This window comes from Caretta caretta, chromosome 3 (genome assembly GCF_965140235.1).
Source record: "Caretta caretta isolate rCarCar2 chromosome 3, rCarCar1.hap1, whole genome shotgun sequence".
NCBI classification, from domain to species: Eukaryota; Metazoa; Chordata; order Testudines; family Cheloniidae; genus Caretta; species Caretta caretta.
In genome coordinates, this window is record NC_134208.1 from 208896045 (window position 1) to 208915180 (window position 19136).

At 53.8% G+C, this 19136-nt stretch overlaps 1 protein-coding gene across 2 annotated transcripts; it reads left to right on the top strand.

Moving 5' to 3' along the window:
* The first annotated feature begins 565 nt into the window (after positions 1–565).
* LOC125633277 (transmembrane protein 121-like) lies at positions 566–18600 on the top strand. 2 transcript variants are annotated; one of them, XM_075127303.1, is made up of 2 exons: positions 566–1553; positions 16982–18600. In XM_075127303.1, the coding sequence occupies exon 2, from the start codon at positions 16983–16985 to the stop codon at positions 17925–17927; it is 945 nt and encodes a 314-aa protein (XP_074983404.1). In that variant the 5' UTR covers positions 566–1553; position 16982; the 3' UTR covers positions 17928–18600. The 2 variants fall into 2 exon arrangements, with proteins under 2 accessions (XP_074983404.1, XP_048698292.1); XM_048842335.2 differs by lacking the exon at positions 566–1553 and adding an exon at positions 13690–13797.
* The last annotated feature ends 536 nt before the right edge of the window (positions 18601–19136 follow it).

Consider the following 19136-nt stretch of genomic DNA (forward strand, 5'->3'; position numbering starts at 1 on the left):
CCGCCGCCGCCGCCATCCCGATGCCGCCGCCGCCCCGGAGCCGACGCTGGAGGGGGCGGCGGGAGCCCCAGACCCGCGGCTCAGCCCAGCCTCCGCCCCAGCGCCGGGCGGGCGGGCCGGCCTTCGGCTGCCGCCAATCGGAGGGGAAGGGGCGGGAGCCGCGCCCAACCAGGGAGGAGGGGCGTGGCCAACCGTGGGGCAAACAGCCAATCGGAGCACGGAGGGTCATGTTGGTGGGCGGGGCTTTGCTGGGCGTGGTGACGTGAGGAGATGGCAGGGGCCGCTGCTCTGTGGAGGGGGGGGGGGGCAGCTCGTGAGCTGGGGCGGGTCCCGAGGAGCCCCGGGATCCCCTTCCCCTGGAGCCCAGACCCCCCGCCGGGATAGAACCCAGGAGTCCTGGCCCCGCCCCCCGGCGGACGCAGCCCCGCCGGGATGGAACCCAGGAGTCCTGCCCCCACCCATGGGCGCAGACCCGCCGGGATGGAACCCAGGAGTCCTGCCCCCACCCATGGGCGCAGCCCCGCCGGGATGGAACCCAGGAGTCCCGGCCCACCCACCCCCCCTCCATGGGCGCAGCCCCGCCGGGATGGAACCCAGGAGTCCTGCCCCCACCCATGGGCGCAGCCCCGCCGGGATGGAACCCAGGGGTCCTGGACCGGTCCCCGCCCCAGGCAGACCCAGCCCCGTTGGGATGGAACCCAGGAGTCCTGGACCGGTCCCCGCCCCAGGCAGACCCAGCCCCGTTGGGATGGAACCCAGGAGTCCCGGCCACGCCCCCCCCATGGACGCGGCGCCGCCGGGATGGAACCCAGGAGTCCCGGCGCACCCACCCACCCTCCATGGGCGCAGCCCCGCCGGGATGGAACCCAGGGGTCCTAGCGCACACATTCTTTCTCCTCCTCCTCGAAGGCACCCGTGCAAGGGGCAACCAAGGCCGAGATCCCAGCAGGGCCGCTGCCTGGTGGCTCAAACAGGCTGAAGGTTCAGGGGGGACTAGCCCCAAACTTTATTTCCTGAACAGAAATGGACCACACACTTAACAATAGCACTTGGCCTCCGAAACCCTGCATCAGGGAACTCCGGCCAGCCCTGTGGCCTCTCTCCCATAAAAAGCACTAGACCCGTTTAAATGCCCTCCTTCCCAGATACCACCGGCTGCTACAACTATTTCACAGCATAATCCTACCCAGGGGAGCAAGGTGGGCCCAGCTACAGTGTATACGGAATGGGGTGAAACCCCAAGAGAAACCCTGCACCTCTACATCAGCAAACAAGTACTCTGTTTAGACCGGAACTCCCCACACAGCAGCTGCAGACTAGAACCAGGGCCATTCTGGATGCTATTTACGATTCCCGAGTCAAGGGGGTGACCGCAGAGCTGAGCGTGCAGATGAATTTTGACAGGCACGCACCCCAACCTCACCCAAAAGCTGACTTCCTTGAAAAAGGTCTTTTTTGACTGAACTGTCCCATGTTCAGTCATAGAGGCGGAGGTGCGGGAAGCCTGAAGTGAATAGGAGGAGATGATCTGCATTTATGAGACACTGAAATTGGTGAGTTTTCATTTTAGAAAAAGTGTCTAATGATATTTTGCCAGGTCAGCTCTCAAAAATGGATTGATCTAAACATTTCAAATCCGTTTGTCCCTTGTTCCTTAGCATGGGACTTATTATGATAGCTTGGAACCTCTGGGAGCTTGGCAAATAGTGTTAAGCTTTTCAAGAGCCTGGTGGAATTTAGAAGCAAGATGCAAGTCTCCAGAATGTGTACATTCAGTGAGACAAGAAAGAGTTTCCATTCAAGTCTGATTGTTTTACTCCCTGCTGGCTCTACAAAATACCCAAACGATACTGTCTATCTGAAATTTGGCCTGTACAGGGACTTAGAGGAGGATTTTTTTAAAGTAAAGTTTATGTTAAACAAACATAATGTTAGACAAAGTATTTTTGAGACGGGGGGCATTTGGGAGGGAAGGTTTTTAGGCATTTCAGACCATTAGGTACATCTTTGGAACAGCATAGCTCAAACCTGAGTTGGTTTACAAGAACCATGTCTTTACATAGACTGGATTGGACAAGGGCTCTAGGATTCTATCTTCAACAGGGACCAGCACCAGCCGCTTCAGAGGAAGAAGCAAGAAACCCTATAGTGTAACTAACTGGCCAGGGTTAAAGTTGGCCTGAGGCAATCTGAAGCATGAAGGTGTATATAGCCCTGTAATTTGTTTATCTAATGAACGTCGAGATGTTCTTTTCCATATATGTGTCCAATCCTTTTGGGTCCTGCTAAGCTCTTGGCCACAATGATATCCTGTGACAGAGTTCCAACGGGTAATTGTGCATTATGTACAAAGTATTTCTTTTGATTAGTTTTAAATTTGCTGCCTTTCAGTTTCAGTGGAGGGCTCCTTCTTCATGAACTATGAGAAAGGCCCAGTAGGAGTATCCACTTTACCTTCCCTGCCCCTCCCCTTATTTTCTATATCTGTGCCCACACAAGAAAATTGTTCCAAGGGAACTAAACTGGTTGAGGAACATTTAGTGAAATGGGTGCAACCCCCTTGTATGCCATGCTTGCGTGGGATTAAGAATGTCTTTCAGTGCCTAGTTCAACCGGTACTATTAAACCCAGTCCCTACTATATTCTAATGTAGGCAAGAACTCTGTCGTGTCCTTTTCTTCAGGTCTTCTCGATGCTGAACAGTCCCCATTGTCTCACTCTTTCCTCCAGTGGATGATTTGCCAGGCCCTAGTCATTGTTTTCTCTCTCCAGAAGCCCTTTGAGTAGCCCAGCCCATCACACGGAGGCTTCACGGCCATGCCCAGTGTAGTTTAGGTAGGAGATCTGTACAGTGCAGCTGTCAAGCTATGTCTTCTACTGTTACTTCTCCTCGTAGTGATTTGATACTCCTGGAACACCCAGGGGAAAGCAAACCCCTAGATAACCTGACTGTGATTTCACTGCTGGAAGCAAGACGGCATGTGGCCGGATCCCTGGGGTGCTGTAGCAAGCACTCAGCCAAGCTATCGTGATGACCAGTCCATACTGAGGCCAGGACTCATGGATCACATTGTGTACCTTGTGTCAGCTGAGCGTGCTGCGCCCACCATTCTCCTCCCTCCAAGCTCTCTGTGTGACACCCTCTCCTGTTTCTCTATTTCAGGGATGGACCATCCGCAACTCCCACCACTCTCCCCTCACGCCAGGGGCTCTGTATATCTTCTGTACCATTGTCCTCCATTTGCCCCACTCCATGGCAGGTGGACTGTGTGACATCCCCTTCCCTCCCATGGCAGAGGCTCTGTATGTACCCACATTTCTCCTTTGCCCCCATGCCTGGGACAGTGTGCCCCCACTGGATTCCAGGTTCTCTGTGTGCCCCCCGTCCCCAGGGTCCTTACTGTCCTAGTCCCTGCTTTTCCCTCCCCATTCCACTCCCCCGGCCCCAGGTCCCCACTTTCCCGTCTCCTGCTATCTCTCCCCCTTGGGGCCCTGCTTGCTCAGCCAACTATCTCTGCTCCATAGCAACAGCTCTCGTGCTTTCGGGTATAACACTTCAGAGTCCTTCATGGAAAGCTTCTCTGATAAGCTGCTAGCCTTTATCATTCCTGTGAGTCATGCATTTCGGGGCTTATAATTCTGCAGCAGCCAGCAGAGCTCTAACCCTCTGGGCCACGCTCTTCAGGGCTCAGAGATCCTATGAAGTCCAGCTGAGCGCTGCTGGACGGCACAGAATCCCGGAGGCTCTCCTTTCAGGGCAAGCTAGTGGAGACGGCCACTCCGGCCAGGGCACGGACGGTTTACACACACCACCCCAACTGAAAGAGCTTGGGGCAGACTCACTGCCCCGGTCCCTTTGTAGTTGCACCAGATAAGCCAGATTCTGTTCCCGGTCTCCCCTGCTAGGGTTTCACCCACAACAGGGGAGTCCACGGGGAGCATGCAGCCAGCTGCGCTGGTTCTATGCCGCCCTCCACCATACAGCTCCTCCAGAGCCGCGCTGGAGGTGGGAAGGAGGCATTTCCAGAGTGCACCGTGTTCTAACTAACCACAGCTAGTGGCTAGTCCCTCCGCACATGGCAGGGCAGACCCTACCTCTGCAGAGTACCTGGCCCTTTATGTTCTTCGCAAGTCCCTCGTTTCAAGGCTCCCATGTGGGGCTGGGATCTCTCTGGGGCCTTGATTTCAGCACTTCCAGTTCACAAGTGCATGGGTCTGTACTGGCTGGTATCCTACCCGCTCCCCGTCTCGGAGCAATATGCTGCACTCCGGGGTATGCAATTCCATGCCAGGTGAGTTCTAGTAAAACAATGGAGTCCTGCTGAACACACCCTTCAGAAGGATGCTCTAAGTGAAGTGGGAAGCATTCTCCTCTCTGTGGAAATCCTGCTCAATCCACACAAGTGTCCACGGAACAGAGACCCCCCAAGGTTTCCACCTCAGCGTCAGACAGAGCTCGCACGCACCACTTTATAGGAAGTGAGTGGGTGGGTACCTGGTGTCAGCTGGCAGGCAGACCCCTCCTGCCCTCACCAGAGGATTCCTGAGCAAGGTCTCTCTGGGCAGGCCTGGCAAAATCTGGGCCAGCTTTCTCCTTCCAGATGAGTCTGACCTCCCTGGATTTGCCTAATGTCCCCCCATGGCTGGGCCAGCACAGCTACCCCAGCAGTACACCCAGGAACAGCAGCCACCTGGGCACCTTCCTGCAGCCCTGCACACGGTAGGACTGTCTCCGCCAACACCTTGACTCCCCCGACACATGGCCCTGATCACACCAATCAATCCTTTACAAGCATCGCTAGTCCCAGCCTGGTGTGGCAGGCCTGGGGCAGAGCTGCTTCCTTCCCTGCAGGTATAAATCACCAAGCAGGTCACCCAGCTGCTTTACTTGCCTGCAGGGGCCCCAGGAATAGGGAACTAGCCCCACTCTGGCTGCTCAGAGCAGGCTCCTGGGAGCGGAGCAGCTGGAAATTCTGGCCTTTGTTGTCGAGTGACTGTTCCCTGAGAACTGCAGCTCCACTCCCAGCTTAACGGAGACACACAGCCACTTCCAGGAAAAATTCAACCAAACTCACTTTGTGTTTCTCTCCAAGTTTTCCCCTGGAAGATCCCCATGAGCTTTGGCCAGAAGGAGGCATAACACGTTGCCCAAGCTCATCCCTACTCCGGGGTCCATGCAGCACAGAACGCTGGCAGGCACCACAAACCCTGGGGGCACGACACAGCAGGAGCCCCAGATTCTAGTGGGGGAGGAGACCTGTTGATTTGCAGGTGGTCTAAATACCAAAGGGGCAGAGGGGCACCCAGGGATTTGGGGATGCTTTAGACCCCAGGGCTGCATGTGGAGATCCAGGGATTTGGGGCGTGCTCTGGACCCCAGGTGGGTGGTAAAGTCACGGTGGGCAGAATGCATGCAAGAAGGGTCCTGAGTCGGCCTTGTGGAAGCAAGCATCTCCCTGTCCATCCTGAGCAGAGTGAGCAGCAGCTGCCCTGTGGAGCTGCAGTGACACCCAGTGGCTGGTTTGGGCAACGGTCAGTGTCTCTCTCTGTGTGTCCTTGGTCACAGGCAGCCCCTGCACCTCTGGGTGACGGTGCCAGGTCTCATGACATAGAGCCTGGCCGGCACAACTCCTAAATCACTCAGACACTTTTGAAAATTAGACCCCCAATTTGGATGTAAAGGCTCCATGGGCTGGATGATCTATCACATCCCCGGGGTAAATTGTTCCAATGATGAATTCCTCTCACTTAACAATTTGTACTTTATTTCTAGTCTGACTGGGTCTGGCTTCAGCTTCCAGCTGCTGGATCTCATTCTGCGTGGTCTGCTAAAGAGACCTCTCCTATCAGAAAGCTTGTCCCCAAGTAGGTGATCAAATCGCTTCTTAATCCTCTCTCCAGTAAGCTACCTAAATTGCACTTCTTCAGTCTCTCACTGCAAGGGAGGTTTTCCCGAACTTGTGTCTCTTTCCAGTTGGTCAACATCGCTTTTTAAGTGTTGATCCCAGAACTGTACAGACCGCTCCAGTAATGGGTTCACTAATCTCCTGTGCTGGCAGGTGTCTGTCACAGACCACCTCACTAGGGAACAGGATGATCTGCTCCTTAGGCATTTGTCCATAATGTGGAGGAAGGAAAACCATGGCCATGGGAGATTTCAACCTGGGGGCTGTTGTATTAATTTTGATGGAATATGTGGGCCCGAAGGTCTTAACACAACCCTGTTGCTGTCCCACATTAAACAGTGTTAAGGTTTGGCATTTGCCATACAAAGACCTCAGCCTGCTTAGAGCCGTGGCAAACTCCCCATTAAACATCCTGTTAACCTTTTATGAAAGATACAGAAAAGAAGGAAAGGCTGTTAAATCCTTTGAAATGTCAAGTATTAAGTCAGGCTCTCATTTTCATGCTGTCCCTTGTCCCCTCTCCCTCTGGCTGGAGAGAGGTTTCACAAGGACCCACCTCCCTCCCCCGTTTGACAGTCTCTTGGATCATATTGAAATGGGAAAACTGTCCCTTTCGGGGAAAAGAGAAGTTTTGTTGAGATGGGCTGGAGCTGTTGTTCTGAGACTCTCACCCTGTTTCCTAGAAGACAAAACAAGGCAAACGCACACAAAAGGGGTGACAAAAGAACAGCAGAACTAGAAAATGCAGCATCTGTGTCTGGTGTTGATGCTAACTTGCAACCTCGCTTCTGCACAGGCCCACCACACTGTGCGACCTGCAAATTGGTTCCAGCATCTGGCTCTGTACAGCACTGCACGCAGTTGCCTTTCTCTGCTCCCAGGCTTATGGCACTGATGCAAAATATACGGTCTTGACTGGCGAAGAGAGATGGGACAGATTCTCATTGGACAGAAAGAAATAGGAAAGACGATAAAGAAGGTGGGGAAGGAAAAGGACTCGAGGGGTGAGACACAGTCTCACATTCCCAGGTGGTGGTCGGGACTCGGATGGCACCAATGGAAGTGGCAGTGTTGGCTGGGTCCCTGCACATCTCGGGATCAGGGAGACAAAGGCCCGTTTTGGTTTAGGTGGAGCCCATCCCTCCTGTACAGGCTCCCCCTTTCCAAAAAGGTTCTCCAGTTCCTACTAAACCTAAACCCCTCCTCCCTACACCATCGTCTCATCTGCACACTGAGACCCCGCAGTTCTGCCTGTCTAACTGGCCCTGTGGGTGGAACTGGATGAATTTCAGACAATGCTACCACGGAGGTCCTGGACTGTAATCTCTTACCTAGCAGCTGAAATTTGGCCTCCAGCAATTCTCTTACCTTTCCCTATGTCACTGGTACCTACACGTACCACGACCACTGGCTCCTCCCCAGCACTACACACAATCCCATTGTCTCAAGTGGTCTGCAACCTTTACACCCAGCAGGCAATTCACCAGGCGGTTCTCCCAGTCACCACAATCCTAGCTATCTGTATTTCTAATAATTGAATCCCCCCTAAATATTACCTCTCTCTTCCTAATAACTGGGGTTCCCTCCCCCCGAGAGGGGGATCCTCAGTGCCAGCAGATACCATGACATCGTCTGGAAGGAGGGTCCCAAATATGGGATTGTTTCCCTCTGCTCCAGCTTGATGTTCCCCTTCCCCGAGACTTTCATCCTCCTGGACAGCACAGAGGCTGTCAGAGCAGGGGTGGGACCGCTTTGCTGTGTCCTGGAAAGTCTCCTCTATGTACCTCTCTCTGTCTCCCTGTGCTCCTCCAGTTCAGCCCCTCTGGTCTCCAGAGCTTGGGCAGAGTCTCCGAAGGGTATGAACTCCTCGCACCGAATGCACACACACACCACCTGCCCATAATCCACGCTGCGCTCAGTGCAATTGACTGGCTAGCCCCACTCTGCTGCTGGACTTCTGCCTGCATTCCTTTTACTCCTGCAGCTTTCTTTGTTGGGCTGGTTTGTTCGGGGGATTTTTGGAGGGGGTGTTTATTGGCCTTAGAGAATGTTAATCAGGTGTGTCTGGCTCTCTTGCTCCCTCTCTAACCTCCCTTGCAAACTCCTGTTTGCTGGGCCTGTTTGCTAGCTCCAATCTAGAGAGTGCTCTGGAGGCAAAGGCAGTACAAACTCACACTCAGGGCCTCAAAACCTCATTCAACTGACGTGACAAAGAACGTGAAGAGAAGTTTTTCAATTGCTTCCATCCCAATGCTGGGCATCTGGGTAACGAGCAAGAGGAACTGGAAATTCTCACTGATGAGAAGAAATCTGATACAGCTCACACCACTGAAACCTGGGGACAACTGGCATGACTGGAATGTTACAATCACTGGGTGTAAACTGCTCAGGAAGGACGGGAGGGGGTGGGAGAGACATTCTACACTGAAGGCATCATTACCTGCTTTAAAGTTATTGATAACTCAGAACCACAGGATCTTGAATGCACATGGGTCAATGTGCTAATGTACAAAGTCCAGGTAGGGGTGCTGGTGGGGATCCATTGCAGACCTCTGAATCGCACCAGAGAGCAGAATTACTTATTCCTTCAGCAATGGTCTTTAATATCTGGAAGGAAAAGCTGTGTTGTTATGGGGGATTTCAGTTGGGAGACATATACGGGAGGTCTCAATAAAACAGTGAGTTTCTAAAAAGTATGGATGATAATTTCCTGACACAAAAGGTATTGCACCCAACACAAGAAGAAAAGGAGTACTTGTGGCACCTTAGAGACTAACCAATTTATTTGAGCATGAGCTTTCGTGAGCTACAGCTCACTTCATCAGATGTATACCGTGGAAACTGCAGCAGACTTTATATATACACAGAGAATATGAAACAATACCTCCTCCCACCCCACTGTCCTGCTGGTAATAGCTTATCTAAAGTGATCAACAGGTGGGCCATTTCCAGCACAAATCCAGGTTTTCTCACCCTCCACCCCCCCACACAAATTCACTCTCCTGCTGGTGCTAGCCCATCCAAAGTGACAACTCTTTACATAATCAAGTCAGGCTATTTCCTGCATAAATCCAGGTTTTCTCACATCCCCCCCACCCCCATACACACACAAACTCACTCTCCTGCTGGTAATAGCTCATCTAAACTGACCACTCTCCAAGTTTAAATCCAAGTTAAACCAGAACATCTGGGGGGGGGGGGTAGGAAAAAACAAGAGGAAACAGGCTACCTTGCATAATGACTTAGCCACTCCCAGTCTCTATTTAAGCCTAAATTAATAGTATCCAATTTGCAAATGAATTCCAATTCAGCAGTTTCTCGCTGGAGTCTGGATTTGAAGTTTTTTTGTTTTAAGATAGCGACCTTCATGTCTGTGATTGCGTGACCAGAGAGATTGAAGTGTTCTCCGACTGGTTTATGAATGTTATAATTCTTGACATCTGATTTGTGTCCATTTATTCTTTTACGTAGAGACTGTCCAGTTTGACCAATGTACATGGCAGAGGGGCATTGCTGGCACATGATGGCATATATCACATTGGTGGATGTGCAGGTGAACGAGCCTCTGATAGTGTGGCTGATGTTATTAGGCCCTGTGATGGTGTCCCCTGAATAGATATGTGGGCACAATTGGCAACGGGCTTTGTTGCAAGGATAAGTTCCTGGGTTAGTGGTTCTGTTGTGTGGTATGTGGTTGTTGGTGAGTATTTGCTTCAGGTTGCGGGGCTGTCTGTAGGCAAGGACTGGCCTGTCTCCCAAGATTTGTGAGAGTGTTGGGTCATCCTTCAGGATAGGTTGTAGATCCTTAATAATGCGTTGGAGGGGTTTTAGTTGGGGGCTGAAGGTGACCGCTAGTGGCGTTCTGTTATTTTCTTTGTTAGGCCTGTCCTGTAGTAGGTAACTTCTGGGAACTCTTCTGGCTCTATCAATCTGTTTCTTTACTTCTGCAGGTGGGTATTGTAGTTGTAAGAAAGCTTGACAGAGATCTTGTAGGTGTTTGTCTCTGTCTGAGGGGTTGGAGCAAATGCGGTTGTATCGCAGAGCTTGGCTGTAGACGATGGATCGTGTGGTGTGGTCAGGGTGAAAGCTGGAGGCATGCAGGTAGGAATAGCGGTCAGTAGGTTTCCGGTATAGGGTGGTGTTTATGTGGCCATTGTTTATTAGCACTGTAGTGTCCAGGAAGTGGATCTCTTGTGTGGACTGGACCAGGCTGAGGTTGGTGGTGGGATGGAAATTGTTGAAATCATGGTGGAATTCCTCAAGGGCTTCTTTTCCATGGGTCCAGATGATGAAGATGTCATCAGTATAGCGCAAGTAGAGTAGGGGCTTTAGGGGACGAGAGCTGAGGAAGCGTTGTTCTAAATCAGCCATAAAAATGTTGGCATACTGTGGGGCCATGCGGGTACCCATAGCAGTGCCGCTGATCTGAAGGTATACATTGTCCCCAAATGTGAAATAGTTATGGGTAAGGACAAAGTCACAAAGTTCAGCCACCAGGTTAGCCGTGACATTATCGGGGATAGTGTTCTTGACGGCTTGTAGTCCATCTTTGTGTGGAATGTTGGTGTAGAGGGCTTCTACATCCATAGTAGCCAGGATGGTGTTATCAGGAAGATCACCGATGGATTGAAGTTTCCTCAGGAAGTCAGTGGTGTCTCGAAGGTAGCTGGGAGTGCTGGTAGCGTAGGGCCTGAGGAGGGAGTCTACATAGCCAGACAATCCTGCTGTCAGGGTGCCAATGCCTGAGATGATGGGGCGCCCAGGATTTCCAGGTTTATGGATCTTGGGTAGTAGATAGAATATCCCAGGTCGGGGTTCCAGGGGTGTGTCTGTGCGGATTTGATCTTGTGCTTTTTCAGGAAGTTTCTTGAGCAAATGCTGTAGTTGCTTTTGGTAACTCTCAGTGGGATCATAGGGTAATGGCTTGTAGAAACTCGTGTTGGAGAGCTGCCGAGCAGCCTCATAAATTGGTTAGTCTCTAAGGTGCCACAAGTACTCCTTTTCTTTTTGCGAATACTGACTAACACGGCTGTTCCTCTGAAACCCAACACAAGGTTATTCTATTGTGGACCTAATTATGACAGATAAAGATGAATTAATCACTGGGCTGGAAGTTGGTGTGCCTAGGAACCAGTGATCATGACCTGATTACATTCAGTATGCCAAACAAGGGACAGTGCCAACCAGTAATACACATACTGGGTACTTCAAAGGGCTAATTTCCCAGAGCTGAGGAAAATGATGAGTGAAACATCAGGCAGAAAAATGCGAATTAAAATTGGGACTTCTTGAAGTGGAGACCATTAAGTGGCCAAAAAGCCACGATTCTACAGTCAAGAAAGAGCATAACTCTGGCTAAAAGCCCATCCTGAGTAAGTGCAAAAGTGAAGGCAGGAATTAGAAATTAAAAAGGAATACATAACAAATGGGAAAAGGGGTAAATAGATAGTAATCAGTATAAATTAGAAGTTATGAAGTGTAGAAAATTGATAAGGGAAACTAAAGCCATCAGGCAAAAATCCATGGCTTGCAGGGCTAAGGGCCATAAGAAGGAATTTTTAAGTATCTTAGGAACAACGGAACTCCAAGCAATGGTATAGTCCCATTACTAGATGGAGATGGTAATATTGTTAATAATGATGCAGAAAAGGAAGAAGTATTCAATAAATATTTCTGTTCTGTATCTGGAAAAAAACAGGATAATGTACTCTAATCACATGAGGCTGATGAAGTTCTTTCCAGCCCATTATCAGAAGGCCTGGATAACTTGCACCCAAGAGTCTTTAAAAAGTTGGCCAGGTTCTTTTCAGGTCAACTTTTATCTTAGACAATATTTCTTAAACCAGGACATTTTTTTATTCTTAACAATCAATGTATTAATTCACCCAGAATCACATTAGTAGACAATCAACACTTCTTCAACCAACTGTAGACACAACCAATGTTCTAGGCATGAACAGAACACACCAACAGTAGTCTTGCAAGCAACTGTGACGTCCTAGCGATTAGGCTTAGCTGTTACAGCTTTATGTTCTCCCAGAGCGAGGAACTAGTGAGGAAAGAAAGCAGAAGAAATACAGGCTTACGCTGATACGAACACCGCACCGTTATTTTGGGACCAGCTCCGCTGAAGAGTTCAGAGGCATCCACCTAATTCAAAGGCAAAAATGGCATCTCGAAAAGATGGGGGGCAGCACTTTGCCGAGCTATTCCACTGTCCCTCTAGTGTCAACTCTCAGATGCTAGAGGAGCTAAGCTAGCACCCCACACATGAAGAAATTGCCTCCTCACCTACTGTTGAGGAAGTGCAAAAAGTTATCAAACAAATGAAGTCAGGAAATTGCCAGGCAAAGACAACATGCCAGTGGAAATTTTTCAACTTGCAGGCCCCCAAACGGTTAACTATCCGTATTAACTTATTAAAGATATCTGGGAAACTGAGAACATTCTCCTGGATGTCAAAGATGCAATCATAGTTACACTATACACAAATAAAGGTAACAGATCTGACTGTGTATCTCCCTGCTCTCTGTAGATGGTAAATCCTTGCTCATATTTTACTCAATCGTCTTGTTGAAACATTATCAGAGAAGCTTCTACCAGAGAACTAGAGTGGTCCATGGCGCCCTACACAAGCCTATCACAACATGTCGTGTACTTCATCCAGTGCACTAAATGTCCCAGCAACAACTGCTCTCTGGTTTCACCCGCTGTATGTGGGTGAAACCATTGCGCTCTCCAAAAAAGTCACACAGAAAAATGATAAAAAGACAAAAACACTCTCTCACTGGCATGGTGAACACTTTTCACAGAGGGCTCACTCTAGACCTGACCTCTCAGTCTTCATCCTCCAAAGGAAACCTGCACAACACCTTCAAATGACAAGCCTGGGAGCTTACATTCGTAACTTTGCTAGCCACTAACAACCGTGGACTGAACAGGGACACCGGAGGTATGGCTTACAACAATCTGTAAGGCACTAAACACCCCCGCTTTTTTTTTCTCCTGGACCGCTGTGGCAGGAGGGGTGTTAACCAGCCACTTCACCTTGAAAGGTCCCTTGAAATATGTGCTAACTACTTATGCCCAAGAAGCTGTTCCACCTTGTATTTAGCAGTGACCTCTCCCCGCCCTGAGGATGAGCTCTGGGCACGCTCCAAAGCCTGTCTCTCTTTCCAGCAGAAGTTGGTCCAGTAGAAGCTATTCCCTCCTCCACCTTGTCTCTCTGCTACCCTGGGACCCAGCTCACCGCTCTGAACGTCCCTGTCTGCAGGGGCGTGGGTGGGTGTGTCCAGAGGAGCATGTGTCTGTCCTGGCGGCCAACGGGGAGCCGGGCAGCTGCAGCCAGACCCTGCGGCCCCAGGCGGGAACAGCTGCCCGGTGACCCTCTGCCCAGCGGCAGCGACCACGGCGCCACCCGCCCGCTGCGCTCCGCCGCCTCCCTGCTTCCCACCCGCCGCGGCCTCCCCGCAGCGGCGCCGCCAGCCGGCCGGCAGCCTGCGGACGGGACGGGAGCGGAGCCCGGCAGGGGCCGCGCTGCGGGACCGAGCGAGGGGCGCCTGGGACGGCGGCGAGCCCGGGCGCTGAGCTCCGCGGGGCCAGCGCGCAGGCAGCCGGGGAGGGCGCCGCCGGGCCGGGCCGCGCTGCAGCCGCAGCACCGGGCATGGACCTGGCAGCGCCGCGGCCGCTCTCCCAGCCCCGGCTCGCCGCCCGCCCTGGGGTCCCGCCGCAGGGAGAGCCCGGGAGCCGCCGGCAGCTGCCCGCCCGCGCCCGGCCTCCAGCGGCTCGCAGGGGCCCGGAGCAGCGGGGAGCGCCCGGCCCCGGCCGCCCAGCCCGGGAGCAGGCGCTGGCCGCGTAGGGGAAGCAGCATCTCGGCAGAGACCGGCGCTAGGTAAAGCCCCGCTCCGCGCTCGGCTGCCCCTTCCCAGCGGCCGGGGCTGAGGCCGGCACATGCCGGGGCCGGCTGGGAATCGCCCCCCACGCAGGAGGGCGAGCGACCCGGGGCTGGGGCAGACCTGAACCTGCTGCCGTGGCCTGGCAGGGCAGAGAGTCCCTAGCCTGCCCCCTGCGCAGGGCAGAGGAACGGGGCCCTGGAGACAGGGAGCCGGGGGGGCCCTGGTGGCTCGGCAGCCGTCTCCCCAGGGTGCCCCAGGGAGCCAACTGCGTTGGTGGGCCTGGCTGGCACTGCCCGGCTGGCACTGCCCGGCTGGGCTGGCGACACTGAGGAGGGCAGGCAGAGGGCACACGCGTGGGGGGAATAGGGGGTTGTATGACGTCTTGTCCCACCTGGGCTACTTGGCACTGGCACAGCCGTGTCTCTCCTGGCCAGGGCAGTCCTGGGCCTGGTGGTGTTGGCGGCAGCGAGTGAGATGCCAGCTGTCTGCAAGGGGCTGGGAGCTTGTGCCCTGGCCAGTCTGCGCCAGCAGTGTGGGCCCAGGAGCTGGTGAGGCCTCACAGAGCCCTGGCCAGAGAGGCGGGCTGGTGCTCCAGGAGCTCTGCCCGACCCGGGGGGGTCTGGAGTACTGCTGTGGCCGGGCAGGCGGGGGTCAGCGGGGGCAGGAGTGTGGCCATGGCCAGAGGAGAGTCATAGGATCAAGTGACATATATTAGAGCTGGACAGTGTAGGACAGGCCCTATGGGCCATTCTCCAGGGCTGGGGCCAGGCAGGTTTGCAATGGCCCAGGCACTGGAGGGCTCCTGGCCCTATCCCTGGGAAGTCAATTCCCCAGGAGAAAGCCTCTCTGGGGCAGGGACTCTATTTCTCCTCCTCTCACAGCCACAGCATAGCTGCCCTTGCTGAGCTGAGCTGGACTCACTGAACTCTTAATGCTTTAGTCCCTGACCATGTTGTGGCTCTTCTCCGAATTCCCTCCGGCTGTCAGCGTTTTTCTGGTAATGTGGTGCCCGCAATGGAGGGCGCTGGGCCTGGCCCAGCTGCGCATTCAGGGGCCACCCCCTGCTCAGCAAGGTGCTGCCTCTGGGCCTGCAGCCCTCAGTCGCATTGCCAATTTCGCTGCCACGTTGCATTTCCGGCTGGGGTCTGCGCTGACGTCCACTGTGGCCCCAGGGCTCTGCCTTTGCCTGGCTCTTCCCCGCCCTTGCTGCGTCGCCGGGTTCAGCCCTTCCAGTGGCAGCTGCTGGTGTTTAACCACGTCTCGGCTAACCCGGCTGGGAGCAGGCCTGCGTGGCACCGTGGCCCCCATGCGGGAGGCCAGGGGGCTGCCCCAGTGGTGAGAATGAAGGGAAAGTATAAGGGGAGACACTAGTGTAAGCAAGGGCTTCGGCTCTCTCAGCCGCACTGTCTCCTAGGTTGGTTTCTCCCCATGACGGGGGGTGGTTTAGCTTGTTCTCCCCAGCTGGGGTAGCTCCATCCATCCCAGCTGCATCTCAGCTTGGTCATTTCTGCCCCTGCTGGGTCCCTCGGGCTCTTTTGTTCTGTCTTCATTGTTGATCACAGCTCCCAATTAAGTGTTACCTGCTGCTCACCGCTCACTTCCAGATCACAGGTGAAAATACTAAATCAGTGTGGACCAAGCCCAGGCCCCTGCTGGGTCTCCCCCAACCCAGCCCATGCACTGGGGGATGTTCGTTTACCTCTGCAATCTGGACTGTGCCCCTTGGGTACATGCATTAGGCCACCGCCTTTACCGGCATGATCACATGCTATTTTTCTCTGGGCACAGGTGCTCAGCAGGATTTTAACTTGGGACCTTCAGGGCGCAGCCAGGGCGGAGTGTGGCTCAGCATGCTATGCCCATAGCCTCAGACTGCTCCAGGCTTAGCCGCCAGCCATGTTGGTTAGCAGGGGGCTTCCGTGCCTCCACTGGGACAAACACACTCCCCTCCTCCTCCTCCAGTCTCAGCCCTGGTGCTGGCTTCTCTCCAGGGCAGCTGTGGAGCAGCAGCAGTCAGGATCCTGGCTCTGCTCCTCCTCTTTTCCCCATGCAGCAAGCTGCAGCAGCTGCACCCGTGCCATGCCCAGGCCAGAAAGAGAGACAGAACCAGAGTGGTGGCATTCTCCCTGGTACCTGGGGAGGACACTACTCTGCACGGACGGAGGAGGAGGGGGGCATATCAGACAACACTTCCCTGCCCCAGCACTTGAGGAATCCAGAGCACTAAGCTAAAACACAGCGCCCAGATCGCAACACCCTGGATGTGAGGGTTGGTGCCCTGGCTGTTTGAGTCCTTGCTCTAGGTTTCTCTGTGCACAGCGTGAGAGGTCTGGGCACAGGAGGAATTTATCAAATCGAGGCCCTTGGATGGCACAAGGCAAAGTGACACTACAAGACATTTATCAAATAACGGGACCTCGCCCCTTCACATTCCCGCGTGTTACAGACTAGTGAAAGGTGCCCCTACGAGGGTCAGCGGGGACACAGAAACCTGGAGCGGTAACAGCTGCATGGGCACGAAGGGTGTCACAGGGTTTGTTTAAAGCAGAGTTTTGCATCATCTCCAAAGTTCACATACAGAGACATTGAAAACCCAATTTGCCATTTTGTAATCACAGTCTTGACTTGAACAAAAATTTGATGATGGGCTCTTCATTGTAGCAGACAAAAGTCTAACAAGATGCAATGGCTGGAAATTGAAACTAGACAAATTCAGACTGGAAATAAGATTACATTTTAACCATGAGGGTAATTAACCATTGGCGCAATTTACCAAGAGTCATGGTGGATTCTCTGTCACTGGCAATTAGGGCTGTCAATTAATTGCAGTTAATGCAAGCAATTAACGCAAAATAAATTAACTAGATTTTAAAAATTAGTCATGATGAATAGCAGTTTTAATTGCACTGTGGTTTGGCAGGGGTATAATGGGGGGCACGAGAGGCCTGGCGCAGGGATACTGTTGGGGGGGCAGAGGGGGACCTGGCACAGGCATGCTGGGTGGGGAGGCAGACCTCAGCAATGCAAAGCAGCACCCCGCCCCCTGCTGCCCACAGCTGACTGGGAAAGAGGTGGCAGGGAGGAACGTGCTGCCCACCAAGGCCGGGGAGATTTGAACAGAGCAGAGAGAGCCCTATAGCAAAGTAGCTGCCTGACTGACCCATGTGTTCCTCCTTCCAGGATGGTTCCCCCACCGCCCGTCAACAAGCCCCATGTCTGCCTCTCCACCATCCTCATCATGAGCAGCTTGGTGCTGATGGATGCTTACCTGGTGGAGCAGAACCAGGGCTCCCGGAAACTGGGCATCTGCCTCATGGTCTCGGTGGGTGACCTCTGCTTCCTGCTGGTGCTCCGGTACATGGCGGTCTGGGTCGGGGCCGAGGTGAGGACAGCCAAGCGCGGCTACGCCATGATCCTTTGGTTCCTTTACGTCTTTGTGTTGGAGATCAAGGTCTACTTTGTCTACCAGAACTACAAGGCTGACCGGAAGACCCTGGACCTTCTGGCTCGCAAAGCCCTGACCCTGCTGTTGTCTGTCTGCATCCCAGCCCTCTATGTGCTGCTGGTAGCCACTGAGCATATGGACTACGTCCGGACCTTCAAGAAGAAGGAGGACCTCCGCAACCGCCTCTTCTGGGTCATCATTGACATGCTGGACGTGCTGGACATCCAGGCCAACCTGTGGGAGCCCCAGAAGAAAGGGCTGCCCCTCTGGGCTGAGGGCCTCATGTTCTTCTACTGCTACATTTTGCTCTTGACTCTCCCTTGCGTGTCCCTGTGCGAGATCAGCATGCAAGGGTTCAGCATCGTCCCGCACCGGATGATGCTCTACCCTATACTGAGCCTGCTCACTGTCAACATCGCCACCCTCTTCATCAGGGGGAGCAACATGGTCTTCTTCAGGGACGCCCGGGTCTCGGGCATCTTCATGGGCAAGAACGTGCTGGCCGTCGCGCTGAAGCTCTGTATGTTTGTGCAGTACCGGAAGCAGCTGCGCAACATGCCAGCAGGGCTCAGCGCTGAGCCCCAGCACAGCTCCACACCCCAGCCCCAGCCTGCCCTGCAGCTGCTGAAATCCCAGAACCAGACGCCCGGCCCCAAGGCTCTGGGCCAGGGGAACACGTGACCTGAGGCGGGCACCGCAGACTGGAGCCTAACAATGGCAGAGTACTGGCACCTGCCAAGTTCCCGCCCAGGGCTGGTTCCTCCAGGCAGTCTGTGAGCGACCCCTCCTTGCTTTGCACGGACAAACTGACTAGCCACGTCCTCACTGAGCACGGGGCTGGGGAACGGTCACTTACGGGGCAGCATGGCATAGAACAGGGCCTTGGCACCATAGCCAATGGCAGCCAGCCCCCAAGGCCAACTTGCGGGCCTTGTGGAGAGGCTGTCGAAGGGGAACAGGCAGTGCCAGGCAACAGGGTTGCTTCCCTGTATTCCTTCAATTGCAAGGGTGTCGCGGCGCGATGGCTCTGTGGTGGGCCTGCTGGGAATGTCCCGGGGGGACACAATCTTCATGCACTCCCTGCACAGTCTAACGGTGCCAAAGGGGGCACCCGTTCTGCCCTCGATTGTTTCTGCTGGGCCCCTCCCTCTGCGTGCCCACACGTTCCGCCGCCCCCCTCCCACACACACACACACACATCGCTGCCTGTTTCCTCCTCGGGAGTGCAGGATTCCCCAGGGGAGTGGTGCCGGTACCGACCAGCTCCCAGCCCCAAGACGTCCAATGGGACTCACTGCCTCGTGGGCCTTCTTCATGAGCATCTTCCTTTTTCCAATAAATGAGAGTCCAAGCCCTGCAGCCTCCTGGCATCTGTGTGCAGCTGCTCCCTAACGCTGTTTGTATGGAGGCCAGTCGGGATGAGCATGAGTCCTGCTCTCTGTGAGGGCCGACAGAAGGCATGGGGGGTAGGTAGGATTATAGAACAACAAGAGCTGGCTCACTGTTAAGGTTGCAGCATGGCTTCTGTTTGAATTTTCCATCCTCTCTGAAGCCTACGCCCCCACTCAGATGGGCTTGGAAAGTGGTCTGCTAGTTCCAGGCCCAGGGGAGAATGTGGGGCACTTTTGGGGTCACTGGATCAAAGGGTGCCCAAGATACAGCCCTCCAAAATGATTGGTTTTGTAAGACCTCAATTTCTTATAACCCATTTGTTGCAGCTTAGGGACGGACGGGGCAGGCTTCTGACGGGGACCCCTCACTGAGATCTAGAGGCCGGCCCCAAGAACAAGCTCAGAAACCCAATTCAGAAAGAGTTCTTAGCCTGGATTTTTGGTTCTCCGGGCTGGTGTGGCAGGTGGCAGTGCCTTCCCCAGGGATGGCCAGCACCGT

Coding starts and splice junctions, on each gene's coding strand:
- LOC125633277 (XM_075127303.1), top strand. CDS start 16,983: ATGGTTCCCCCACCGCCCGTCAACAAGCCCCATGTCTGCCTCTCCACC.